Here is a 14,180-nt window from a genome sequence, read left to right on the forward strand (position 1 = left end):
GTCGGTATCGAGAAGGCTCACGGTCTGCAAGCGTTAGAACAGTACGTACAGGAGTCAATATAACTCTGGCGCTTTCCAATGAAGCATCCCCCCCCCCCCCCGGGCCGATTTGGATCTGCCCGTCTCCTAGCAACAAGGACGCTCTCTGTAATCGTCCGTGCGACATCCAATCATATAGCAGCAATCATGTCTCACTGAAGATTAGCCAGAAAGACTTATTCTGTCTTCAGCTCTGCTAAAAGGAACTTTAGAAACAACTATTATCGCTAATCTTGTGAGTCTGATCACCTTCAGCTATCAAGACAGGAGGTAAGATAGAGACACCCTAACCTAGGCACCTTAATCTCACATTAGGGTGCCAAAGACCATAGGAGCCAACAGGTCAAAATGATTAGAAATTACTCCTTCCTAGGCACAATCAAGGAGGTTTGCTCAACATTGCAGGTGCTGAAGCACCCACAAATCTGGTTCCTGTGTCAGAGACACCCTGTCTCACAGCAAGGCTTATATACCGATTCATCCCTCCAACAGAGCTCATCTCGGTTAACAAAATATTGACAGAATATATAAGGAATTGGACAAGACTTCAGCTTCTATAATAGTTTGAAGCAGATACTACCACTACATAACCTACTCTAAAGGTACTCAGGCTCAGAACAAGAGTGATACCTCCACTACCTATCAGCAAAAACTGCTAAGATACCCTACCATCACAATACAGAGCCACCCTGTTTCGCAGCACGGGTGTCAAAGCCACCATAGCATCCAATATTAAATAAACTTCTTGACTGTGTCCAAGGAGAGGTCATTTTTGTTGGGTTTAGCATGCCTAATAATTGCATCTATGCTGGAATCTCTACTACACAACTTAGGGCTCCTTATACGAAGGTGCGCTAGCATTTTTAGCGCATGCACTGGATTAGCGCGTGCTAGCCAAAAACTACCATCTGTTCAAGAGGAGGAGGTAGTGGCTAGCACACATGGCATTTTAGCGCACACTATTCTGCGCGTTAAGGCCCTAATGCGCCTTCTTAAAAGGAGCCCTTAAGCATCTACAGACTGTACAAAATACTGCCCTGCTTCTACTTTGTCATGCTTGTGGCTCTGACATACTGAAAGGAAGATTCTCAAAACTTACCGTACCCTTAACGACGGTCACTACACCTGTTCCAGCTGATTTAGCATACATGCATTTTAGCAGCTGATTATCAAAATGTCTCACCACATTCTTTTCTGAGCTTTCTAGCAGTCTCCAACTCTGCCTTGCAAAGGTAGTATAATGAGGTCATTAATATTAAAATGGTAGTAAAATGGACTCATCAATATTCAGAAGAGCACTCCGGGTGATACTCTAACATCCCTGTGTGATTTCTCAAGCGCAGTGCCGGCTTTTGCTGACCAAAAATCACCGACTGCTCCAGAGGTGCCGGTACTGTGAAAATCAAATCTCTGGTTGTGGCCCCCCAATTTTTTTTTTTTACAAGATTCACATGAATTAGTCGTTTTTGTTTTGGGTTTTTTGGGGGGATGGGGGGTGGGTAGAGAACAAAAACAAGTTTCTTGAGCATGTATATTATAAGTGTGTCTCATGTGTTTCTGGTTGTGGCTCATGATAAAATTTAGGGAAAGGGAAATAAGGTACCAGGCCTGTACGGTAGGTAGATTTATGGGTATAACAAAGTTACGTGCATATCTTAGTTGCTAGGGAAACCATAAACACCTTTCTAGATTCAGCAATCTCTGCCCACTTATATGAAACAGAGACCAAGGCTATATGAAATATTTTATTATAGAAATAGAAAAATATAATTCATAAGCCAGCAGCAAATAATAACTAATTATTACTCACAAAATATCCGAATACATAAGTGAAACACAGTACATAATTAACACACAGCACTTGCTAGATAAATGAGTAACTAATTCTTACACACTAGATAATTCCTTATAATAATAATTCCTGATTAGCAGCAATCTAAAAATAGCTTATTACCCCAGGAACTTCACTTTTTTTGTCCCATAAACAATAGAATTCTCTTATCTAACCCTAGCTGAAAATATAGATAATTTCCTCTTTCTCACCATTAGATTAGACCTTGGCAAATTCAGGGAGATGGAAGTCGTCTTCTTCTCAGCGCAGAGGATATGAATTCTCTTGATTAGGAATAAAAGTCCATCAGTCACTGGAACAGCTGTAAATTAGGTTGTCAGCAACAGTTCCCTTATGTGATATGAACACCAGGTCTGGATAAAAGTCCTGTTCTTTCACTCCCTGGAAGAGAGCTAATCACAAGAGGTATTTTTCAGGTCTTAATTATTATGGGAGATGTGCAGAGAATCCAATGTTAAGATGCAATCTTCCTCACACCTCAGCATAGAATAGCATAATTAGGCACCTTCTTCTCAGGTTTCATCAGATAACCTCTCAGGACCAATCCAGAAACAGATCAATAGCCTTTCTGTGTAAAGTCTGGTACAGGCTGTGAAATAGAAGCGCCTTCATTAGATAAGAACAGCACAGGAGCAATGCCTCCCCCAAGATTCACACAGGCTGAGCATATAGGCATAATTGGAAGTCCTTGACTAGAATACAGTTCTGGTACATACCCAGAATGCATCAGGCAGGCATAAACAGCAAAGATGATTTTCTTCTTTCTCTTCTTGCAGACAATGGTTCATGCTGGAAATATAGTTTAGGCTTAGTGACGTCATAGAGGCCTAACTTTCAGGTGTAAAGAAGAAAACACCCCTACAGGCCTCAAGGCAAAGCAAAATCAACAAAGAGCGGCACTGGATGTGACATCTCCAGTGCCTCTCTTTGTTGATCATGATAAAATTTGACATTAAAAAAATTTAGAAAATTCAAAAGCCTGTGAATTATAGGCATTTGTGAGCCGCACACATTTTGTGCTACAATAGCAGACAGCATTATGGATGGTAATTCTTATCCTCACACTTTACATGTTGTCCTGATGAGAAGATTTGCGATGAGACCCAAAGATGATGATGACGGTGTTGCTTTTCCCAGCACATGCACAAAATACACTACAAAAAGAGGCTTAAATGTGTGCATGTTCCAATCAGTATCACCAGTAACTCATCACATGTAAATTTAGCGACCCTTCACGAAACTCTGTGAACTCATATGAACATAACATAAGACTAGCCTTACTAGGTCAGACCAATGGTCCATCAAGCCCAGTAGCCCATTCTTATGGTGGCCAATCCAGGCCACTAGTACCTGGCCAAAACACAAGGAGTAGCAATATTCCATGCTACCGAAACAGGGCAAGTAGTGGCTTCCCCCAAGTCTTTCTCAATAACAGACTATGGACTTTTCCTCCAGGAAATTGTCCAAACCTTTCTTAAAACCAGCTATGCTATCCGCTCTTACCACAACCTCTGGCAATGCATTCCAGCGTAACTATTCTCTGAATGAGAATTACTCATATTTTTGAAATCGTTACAATGATGGTCATGATAGTGGCCTGTCAGATTTTTCCGATCAGAATCTTCCTCTAACTTCATTATTCTTACATCTTCACTGGTTAGCTCTCCAATATCGTCCCCTCTTTAAAATTTTATGTTTAACACACAAGACACTCTATACTGGTCAGCTTCTGTATCTTTCAACATTAGTTATCTCCTATACTCCCTCACGATTACTATGCTCTCTTGACACAAAACGACTAGTATTCCCAGGACCTTGCAAAGGCCACTATGAATTAACCATAAGTTCTGCATTTTGTTTTTTTGTTTTTTTTTTTTGGGGGGGGGGGGTTCAATGCCCCAAAAACATGGAATGACCTTCCTAAACCAGATCCTCACCTCAAGACAAAGAAGAACTCCGAACCCTTTTGCCTTTCCTCCACTCAAGGGCACTCAGCGCAAAAAGATGTTTGATAACCTTCTGGCGACGCAAGCAGCAAAACTTAACCACTCCATCTCCAACCTGTTGACGGCAATGGGCGACTTCAAAACTTTTCAAAAAAAAAATGAAAACCCTACTTTTCAAAAAATTTATCCAGATATCTTAACCCAACCTTTCCCCCTCCTCCTAGATAAATTCTCCCCCAAAACCTCCACTTAAATAATCTCTTCCTCCCCAAAACACCAACCAAGTATTCAGATCCCCGAAATGTTATGTAATCTTATTTGTACTCTAACTGTAATCTATTTGTTATATCACACAGTCAATTTAATATCCAATTTGCAAGTTCTTCCAGAATTAATCCAGGTACCTCTCCTCCCTTGTAACCAAAAAACAAACAAACCCAAAACTGTTGTAACTTCACTGGAAATGTCCAGTTAGCTCTTTTGTAATCCACCTTGAACTGCAAGGTATAGGCGGAATAGAAGTCCCTAATTTAATGTAATGTAATGCTATCATATGTTTGGAAGCCAACTTTCCCAGATTTAAGACTTAATAGAGTTTCAAGTTTTCAAGTTTATTAGGTTTTTATATACCGCCTATCAAGATTATCTAAGCGGTTTTTACAATCAGGTACTCAAGCATTTGCCCTATCTGTCCCGGTGGGCTCACAATCTATCTAACGTACCTGGGGCTATGGAGGATTAAGTGAGTTACCGTATGGTTCCAGAAAAAGGAAGATGGATTGAGACGTTTGGTTTTTAATGGAAGTAAGGAGAACAGATAGAGACATCTAGGTTTTATTTCCATTGAAAGTAATGGAAGTAAAATCTGGCTATCTCAATCCATCCTCCTTTAACTATAGCCATATGGTAACGCTAAATGACATTTCTCTTTGAAAAGGCATTTACGGTAATCTTTCTACTGGATAAACATCTGATTCCTACCACCCCCCCTCTAATTCAGTATGGTTTTTGCCTTGGGAGGCTTGAAAGTTTGTATTCTTAAGCCCTCATGTTTTTATTCTTGAGTGTTTGTGTGTTTGAGTGAGTTTTTCTTTTCTGTCAATTATGAAGTTTCTTTCTAAATATTTCTATTATTGTTAGCGTGTGTACACCGCATTGATACATGTGTTGGAAAATAGTAGTATATCAAGAAACAAATCATAAGCCATAATTTTGAAAAGTTGGCTCCTATGATAGACACTCTAACCTCACAGCAGCAGCAGGAGAGACATTGCACAGCAAGATTCTAGAGCTACCTCTATCTTCAAGGTGAGATTTCCTGAAATCTCCCTAACTTAGAATAAAAATTTAGAGACTGTATTGCCTGCAGAAGTTGGGAAGTTTGCTAGTACTATAGGTGCCCTCAAGAAAAAACACTATGATGAAGACAACCATTGACCTCTGGGGAATCTCCAGTGGGGATATATCTGCCCTTTTTGTTTGTGTTTTTAGATATGCAGAAGAAGCCCCAAGGAAGCACTGGAAACATCACATCCTCCCTCATTGCCAAACGCAACTTGGACATCAATTTAAAGAGTCAGAATTGTGAAAGCCTGTGAGTTGTTACTGCAAAAGGAAATTATTTATCTTAGCTCTCTGCTAAATTATGTGTTCCATTTCAAAAAATACAAGTCCTGAATCCGTGGGTAGTGCATCTTCACCTGCGAAGAATGCAGAAGGCATACCGTAATCTACATTTTCAACTCCCTGCATCATCGGGCACTGCCCTCTGTCCCATTTTTTTTCTTTCTGCAAGCGAGTTGAGAAGGTGTCTTTTTCATATGCTCTGTTCAAATTTATTTTCGGGTTTTATCCAGTATTATTTTCAAGACTTTGGGTACTATAGAGGTTCTCAGTAGTCCTGGGATAACTTTGCTGGGAAAAGCTGCAGACCCAGTGTTCTGAGGTCTATAGCTGGGCAGGAAAAGGAAAGAAGAGTCCAAGCCTCGAAATACAATGAAACAAAAAATAGAAAGAGGCACTGGAGATATCAAAACCAATGTACGGTTGCAAAACTTTTATTGAAGATTAAAACATCTAAAAAATCAAACAAACAAGTCCCGACTAGGATCCAAGTTTTGGCGACAGAAGTCGCCTTCCTCAGAGGACACATAAACTAAAAGAATTAATAAAAAGATATACATATTAGTGAATACATATATGTAAATGTTGTAAATAATTATTGCTTTTATTCATTTGGAAAGAATGTGCAAGATGGACTAAAAGAAATAAAAGTTGCAGTCCAATATAATATGTGATTCTGTCAGTTGGACAACCTATGTTGATCTCATATATATTGGTTTTTTTCAGTTCCCTCACACATCAGATAGTGATTTTAAGCCTCCATTAAAATGGTGGTTTTGATGATGTTTGCATTCAATCGCTACTTGATTGGTCTGCCTTTATGTCGGTGTCTTGTTTAAATACAGACGCCATCTTGTAAATATCAAGAGAGCAAGTCCAGGGTGACTGTGTCAGCAAGGAAGTTGTGTCCGCTGTCTCTTCATTTTTTAATATTGAAATGGTGAAATGTATCATCCACGATATCTGTAGAATTTGCTACAATGTACTACATCATTTTCCTTTCATTTTTCAGATGATTGTGCAACCTTCAATGAGCTGGTATCAGCATTGACCATTTTCTAGCACTTCCCCTGAAGAAGTCTGTTAGCGTGAAACGGTTCTGACCTTCGTTGGGTTTGAAAGATAAGTGCTTGTTTGATTTGCTTTTTAGTATACTATATCCAGCTTTATCAATGGATTAATTTTGCCTGGTTGCCAGCTCTCTGTTTCTTCATCGAATTTGAGAGAAAATGAATTTTGAAATGTTATTTATTGAAAAATATGTAAACCAAAAATTCTAAATCAATATAAATTAGACAAAAAATTTTTCTATAAAAATAATCATTATTCAAAAAGGAGGTTTTGACCGGTGATAGTACTCCAAACCCCAAACTGGTGTCTTTCTGTTGATTGGACAAAGCTGGATATAGTGTGCTAAAAAGCAAATCAAACAAGCACTTATCTTTCAAACCCAACGGAGGCCAGAACCGTTTCACACTAACAGGCTTCTTCAGGGGAAGTGCTAGAAAATGGTCAATGCCGATACCAGCTCATGGAAGGTTGCACTATCATCTGAAAAATGAAAGGAAAATAATGTAGTATATCGTAGCAAATTCTAAGAATATCGTGGATGATACATTTCATCTGTATACGAAAAGTCTTGTGTGTATTAATATAATTAAGCTCTTTTATCATGCGTGTTTACATGATATTGTTATATAATATGTTTTTCATCATTTTTTTATGATATTGCATTAGGTTTTCAAATTAATTATACCTCAATGATATGTTCTATTCATAAATTCTATTTTCTGTTCTTATTACAAATTTACACTTCATTGTGGTGTTCCCATTTATGCATATTGTCCAAAATTTTTAATTAATTATTTCTCCAATATAACAGTTGCGCTCCGTTTTAAAATCTATTTATCATTTTTTATTTGCATAAATCCTCAATTGATTAATTTTTAATTGTTATTTTATTCCAAAACATTTGTTTGTTATCCAGTATTTTGGTACTTGGTAGCGAATTACAAATCACATTGGTAGTTCAGTTCTATACTTTTATTTATTTTAGTCCATCTTGCACATTCTTTCAAAATGTATAAAAGCAATAATTATTTACAACATTTACATTTATATATATGTATTCACTAATATGTATATCTTTTTATGTATTCTTTTAGTTTATTTGTCCCTTGAGGAAGGTGACTTCTGTCGCCGAAATTTGGATCCTAGTCAGAACTTTGTTTGATTTTTTAGATGTTTTAATCTTCAATAAAAGTTTTGCAACCATATGTTGGTTTTGACATCCTCAGTGCCTGTTTCTGGTTTTTTTTTTCTATAGCTGTGTAGGCTACCCTGCAACAGGGCACCTTTCTGGCCAGCCTGCTCTAACAATTAGATCTGCTCGAGATTCAGTCCCTGGGAATCTGCTTACCTGGTTTTAATTGAAACACGTAAGTGCAGGCTGCATTTGGGCTCCTCGCTGGTTGGGATACCTTGTGGGTGCCAGCTGTGTCTCTCACCCCCCCCCCCCCCCTCTGAAGAATCATGTGGAAACTGGTGGGATAGAGGGTTTCAGGCTGGTTCAGCCTGTATAAAAGGTAAAGCAGCCTGAAGAGGCAAACCACTGGATATCTTGCTTGCTTATCTAAGGCAGAAAAGCTTTTCCTTTATCTAGCTAGTGAGAGCTGATGCAAGCGCAACATTTGGCAACACTGTACGTATAGCCCATTACTGTCTATGGGAGACATTGGAGTGGAATTGATTTGGGAGTTTTTAAGAGTTTCTGGTGCTTCCTGGAAGGTTCCCCTCCAGTAAAATCTTGTTTTTTGGATTTTTTTTTCTCACCATTTTGGTGCCAAAATCACTGTTGTGGTTGGTAACTTGGATTTCCCAATTTTATTTTAAAAGCCTCTCCATGACTCAAAACACCTTGTTTGGGTCTGAAAACAGTCAGGATGGACCCCACAGATGATTTAACCACTTTATTATGCCAATTTTGAGCTGGATGGGTGCCTGAGGAGCACCCGTGCATCATGTGCCATGGCATGGGAGAGGAGTAGGGGCTGTGGGCTTAGGACCCTCCAGAGGCTCAGAGGTACAGAAAGCTCGAGAAATGGGACATAAATCCCTCCTACTTGCAATCCTACACCACTAGCAAAGCGAAGATGCGCAGACACCACTACTACAATGACACCATTACTATAAGGAGTCCTAAAGAGGTTCTCTAGAGACTCAGCTCAGATTTTTGACTCTGACTTTGTGGCTCTCATGTATGATGCCTATGTGAAGTATAAACAGTTCCCAAGTCCAGCTGAGACTCATGCCGGTTTGCACACAGGAGGGTTTATCTGACATCTTTACAAGAAAAGAGTCTCCGGAAAGCTGAGGTCCAATTAGAGAAAGACTGGGTACTCAGAGAGCTGAGTGAAGTTCTGGCTGAACCACTATCCGTACTCTTCAATCTTTCCATGCGCACGGGAAAAGTACCCCTAGACTGGAAAACAGCTAACGTAATTCCACTCCACAAAAAGGGCTGCAGAACAGAGACAGGAAATTATAGACCGGTGAGTCTCACATCCATAGTGTGCAAACTCATGGAAACACTGATCAAACAGGAACTTGACAAAATTCTAGACGAAGAAAATTTACGTGATCCTCATCAACACGGATTTACCAGGGGAAGGTCCTGCCAATCTAATCTGATTGACTTCTTTGATTGGGTGACCAATCATCTGGATGCCGGTGAGTCCCTTGACGTGATATATTTGGACTTCAGCAAAGCTTTTGATAGCGTCCCACACCGCAGGCTGTTGAACAAACTAAAATCGATGGGATTAGGAGATACATTCACTACATGGGTAAGGGATTGGCTAGATGGTAGGCTTCAAAGGGTGATGGTAAACGGTACCCCCTCCAAAACATCAGCAGTGATGAGTGGAGTACCTCAGGGCTCCGTCTTAGGGCCGATTCTATTCAATTTATTCATAGGAGATTTGACCCTAGGACTTAGAGGAAAAGTATCACTGTTTGCCGACGATGCCAAACTATGCAACATAGTTAATAAAAGCAGTGTGCCTGACTTTATGACGCAGGACCTAAAAAAGCTTGAACAGTGGTCATCAACTTGGCAGCTGGGCTTTAATGCTAAAAAATGTAAAGTAATGCACCTAGGCAAAAAAAATCCACACAGAACTTACACACTAAATGGTGAAACCTTGTCCAGGACCACGGTGGAACGGGATTTAGGAGTGATCATTAGCGACGACATGAAGGCTGCCAATCAAGTGGAGAAGGCTTCGTCCAAGGCAAGACAAATGATGGGCTGTATCCGTAGGGGTTTTGTCAGCAGAAAACCTGAAGTCATAATGCCACTGTACAGATCCATGGTGAGACCTCATCTCGAATATTGTGTTCAATTCTGGAGACCACACTACCGAAAAGATGTGTTGAGAATTGAGTCGGTTCAGCGAATGGCTACCAAGATGGTCTTGGGGCTCAAGGATCTCACGTATGAAGAAAGGTTAAAAAAACTGCGAATGTACTCACTGGAGGAGCGAAGAGAGAGAGGGGACATGATTGAGACCTTTAAGTATATTACTGGGCGTATAGTAGCCATCATTTCAGCTATTAGAGATTTGGAGCTCCAGGCCATGGTTCAGGGAATCATTCCTTAGAATTATGAAGGTGGGAGTATCTCTGCGTATGGTTCCCTCAGGAAGTCCGACTGCCGACATTCTAGGCCACTGGCATAAAGAAGCAGGACAAAATACTAGCATGGCTAGATGTCAGAAGGGATCTCCTTAGATATCTGGAATTGACCAATGATTTCCAGTTGTCAGATCAACTCTTCATCCTAGTAGGTGCTGGACGCAGATGAAGGTCGGCCTTGATTTTCAGATGGATATGGGTACCTGTAGCCATTTCTTCTGCTTATATAGGATGCAGTAAACATCTACCAATTTCCTTAAAAGCACATTCCACCATAAGTGTGGCTTCTTCATGGACAGAGTCCAGAATGGTTTTGCCCACTGAGATTTGTAGAGCATCTATGTCAGGGGTGTCCAATGTCGGTCCTCGAGGGCCGCAATCCAGTCGGGTTTTCAGGATTTCCCCAATGAATATGCATGAGATCTATTTGCATGCACTGCTTTCAATGCATATTCATTGGGGAAATCCTGAAAACCCGACTGGATTGTGGCCCTCGAGGACCGACATTGGACACCCCTGATCTATGTGGTCCAATCTACATACATTTACTAAGTTTTACAGAGTGGCTGTGACAGCACAAAAGGACTTCAATTTTGTGTCCATAGTGCTAGCAGCAGGCTCTTCTATTCACCCTAGGCTCAAGGGTCTGCTTTGATACGTCCCACAGGTTTAGGACTCATGTGCTTTTTGCACTAGAACAGAAAATTAGGTTCTTACTTCGATAATCATCTCTCCAGTAGAAAAGCACATGGGTCCTGAAGCCCCACCCTATCAGTTTTCAGTGTACCCTGCTTTTGACCTCAGATAGGTATGTTTCTGCAGAGTCTTGTCTTATGGCACTCAAGCAAGATGAAGCAATATGAAGCTACAGCTTCAGAGAGACAGGAGTGCCTATATAGGTTTGCTCTTGACAAAGTCAAAGCTGAACAAGTGTTACTGCTGATTATACTCAGGTAGGTGGTTGTTTTCGCTCTGCCTTGATGCTATGTTGCATTTGTCAATGAGTTGTGTTTTCTTGCAGAGCTGCTCAAAAGTAAATGATTGGGGAGTTCCCCTTACCCCTCCTTATTATCTTTCCTCTCTCAGGGGTTATCTCTGCTTTGGTACAAACAAAGGAGAGGGCAGTGCCCGGTGATGCAGGGAGGCAGAGATGAAAATGTAGATGATGCCTTCTGCATTCCTCGCTGATGAAGATGTGCTACCTACAGGTTCAGGACTCATGTGCTTTTCTACTGGAAAGAATATTATCAAGGTAAGAACCTAATCTGACCTATCCTTGCATGCTAAATATGTTGACACTCAATAACACAATGGTATGTATTGCAGGTTACACCTTACGCAATGGGACCTGTGACACATACTGTTGTTATAGTGCACCAGTTCAAATTTAAGTTCAAATTTATTTGATACATAGGCATTAGAATGGGGGGAGGACACTGGGGTCATGGCCTCCCCAGAAATTTCCAGTGGTAATAGGCTGACGATGTATATATATGGGCGGCACTTTCCTGGGAGCGGCATCTTGCTGCTGGCCAGCATACCTGTTGGTCAGCTCTCTCTGCCGCAAACCTTCCCCAACATCTACTCCTTCCTCCCTTCCCTCCACTGCACATCTACTTTACATTTCTTATAAACGTTGCTGGACGTGTTCTCTCCATTGCCCGCCCAGCAGAAATAGGAAGCTGACAGAGAGGGCGAGGTGCAGTGGAGAGAAGATGGCGACAGGGCAGAGTTGAGAAGTTATATCTCCTAAACCCTCAACAAGGGTACAGCAAAATTTTGTTTTCCGTATCTTGAGATAGGATGAGGGTCTCTTGTTATTAGAAATTATATTGTAGTGGAACAAAACCAGCCAATCAGAATGCTAGTCTGTGTGCAAATTACCTGGAGGACCAATTTAATCTAATCTAGATTTTACAGTATATACCATATTATCTCAACTAGGGTCCAGAAGGTTAACAATAAGAAGATAAATTTGAATACATTATAATAATACCATCATAAAGATTCAAAACTAAGATCAAATTCCATAAGAATCAACTTAAACATTTCTGGAATAATTTTGTCTTGATGAGTTTACAAAATTTCTCTTAAGAAGGTTGTAGTCTAATTAAAGAAGGAAGATCATTTCAAGTCTCTACAGCTTTATTAGAAAGTGTCAGTTCTAGTAAACCTTTATACAGTAGTTAATTCCCTTAAAAGATGGAAAAACCATGTAATACATTCATGTATTCTTTGTGAAGCTTGCAGGCCCTGAGCTCGCTGCACACTGTTCGACTGGACAGAGAGAAGATTACAAGTATTGGGAACCTAGAAGTTGTAAGAGCGATCCACAGCCTCTACCTACAGCAGGTGCCATCCAGCAGTTCTTACATCTGTTCTGTCTCAGAGAAGTCTCCTGATAACCTGCTGCTCTCACCTGCTTCTTCCAAATTTGTTTCAGAATGAAATTGAGAAGATTGAGCACCTGGATATCCTTTCTAACTTATGGTAATTTGTGTTTAGTATTAACTTTTGCCTTCATCCTGAAAGGGCATGTGAGACCACATGCTGTTTTCTGCCATTGTCCCATCCAGTCTTTCCTTGAGACAGCAGCACCATCTTCTTGTCCATGAGTGGAGGAGTAGCCTAGTGAACAGTGCAGTGCCCTGAGAACCTGGGGAACTGGGCTTGATCTCCACTGCACCTGCATATAATATGCTTTGATTGTAACCATAGAAAGGCAGTATATCAAGTCCCATTCCCTTTTCCCTCTCTACATATAATCTGGGTAGCTGTATTTGCCCCTCCACTATCCAGCCACTAGAAATAAATTATGTATAAGGGGTTGATAATTTTTTTTTCTCTCTCTCTCTGGGGGTGAAATAATCCTCCAAAGATTTAACCGAATGGGACCAAATTTGGCTTGGGGGTAAAACCAGTGAAAAGATACTATCAAGTTAAAAAATAGACTAAATTGTACTGGGAACTCCAGCGGCATAAGCTGTCCACAAAAAAGGCCCAGTGTATTTTTATGTGCGAAGCAGTTTCAATTTCTGCAGCATAGAATCTGATACTGTGAAATTGACATCATACTCCAAATACTCTGGCTAAGGAGTTTTATAACTGTTGTTTCCAAATGGTTTAGTTTTCCACATACCACATTGTCCCCCATCCCCAAATGAAGCACAGCAGTTAAGGAATACCGTAGTTCCTTTCAAACTGATTCTCCCAGTCAAAGATACATCCAAAGCCAATACACAAAACACAGACATAGAGGTAAATACATGCACACCCAGTTACACAAACAGAGATATGCACATGAACTAGGGTGGAGCTTAAAGAATAGAAAGATTAAATATGCTGATTTTCAAAGGTCTTACTCTCTAAAACTGTTCTACCTTTAGCTAAAATTATTTGCAGAAAAGGTTGAACCTTTTATTTGAATATCTAGAAGTAGCTCAATCATCTCAAATTTGACAAAAATAACCAATTTTTTATTATTACACAAATTTGTTTCATGAATTCATTCTGTATCAATTATTGAAACATATTCAAACATTTTGACACGTACAAGTCTATAATACAGCAATACTGTAGAAAAGCAACAAAATTACCCCTTCTACAAAACCGTGCAAGAGGATTTTAGCGCCAGACAGCACGCTGAATGCTCTGCACTGCTCTAACAATCAGAGTTCGGAGCGCCGGAGCAGGGCAGAGCATTCAGCACACCAGCCAGTTCTAAAAACCTCTTACATTGTTTTGTAAAAAAAAAAAAGGGGGGGGGAGGGGAGGGTTAGTGTTGTCCTGCCAATGTCAGTTTCTTGCTATCTGGATAAACCTGCCAGTGCTGCTAATTTGCAATAAAAACCTGAAGTTGTCAGCTAGACATAGGAAAACCCACACTCCATTCACGCACCCTCAAATCAAAGAAGTCAAACGGAAAAAACTCGACAACCAAATCTCCAATCTACTAATTATGACCCCAGACAACAAAACATTCAGAAAAGAAATAAAGACTCTACTTTTCAAGAAATTCCTGCAAA

General features: G+C 40.2%; 1 protein-coding gene across 3 annotated transcripts in view; it reads left to right on the top strand.

Annotated features, from left to right (window-relative positions):
- The first annotated feature begins 49 nt into the window (after nucleotides 1-49).
- Nucleotides 50-14,180, top strand: part of LRRC46 (leucine rich repeat containing 46) — a 38,670-nt gene continuing 24,539 nt past the window's right edge. For 2 of the 3 annotated variants that reach the window (XM_033918709.1, XM_033918711.1), the window contains exons 1-4: nucleotides 50-309; nucleotides 5,329-5,431; nucleotides 12,399-12,507; nucleotides 12,599-12,645. In XM_033918709.1, the coding sequence (XP_033774600.1) occupies nucleotides 5,331-5,431; nucleotides 12,399-12,507; nucleotides 12,599-12,645 (257 nt within the window). In that variant the 5' untranslated portion in view covers nucleotides 50-309; nucleotides 5,329-5,330. Of the gene's footprint in view, nucleotides 310-5,328; nucleotides 5,432-11,273; nucleotides 11,408-12,398; nucleotides 12,508-12,598; nucleotides 12,646-14,180 lie in introns of those variants that run through there. The other variant, XM_033918710.1, reaches the window with a different exon arrangement.

This window comes from Geotrypetes seraphini, chromosome 13 (assembly GCF_902459505.1).
Source record: "Geotrypetes seraphini chromosome 13, aGeoSer1.1, whole genome shotgun sequence".
NCBI classification, from domain to species: domain Eukaryota; kingdom Metazoa; phylum Chordata; class Amphibia; order Gymnophiona; family Dermophiidae; genus Geotrypetes; species Geotrypetes seraphini.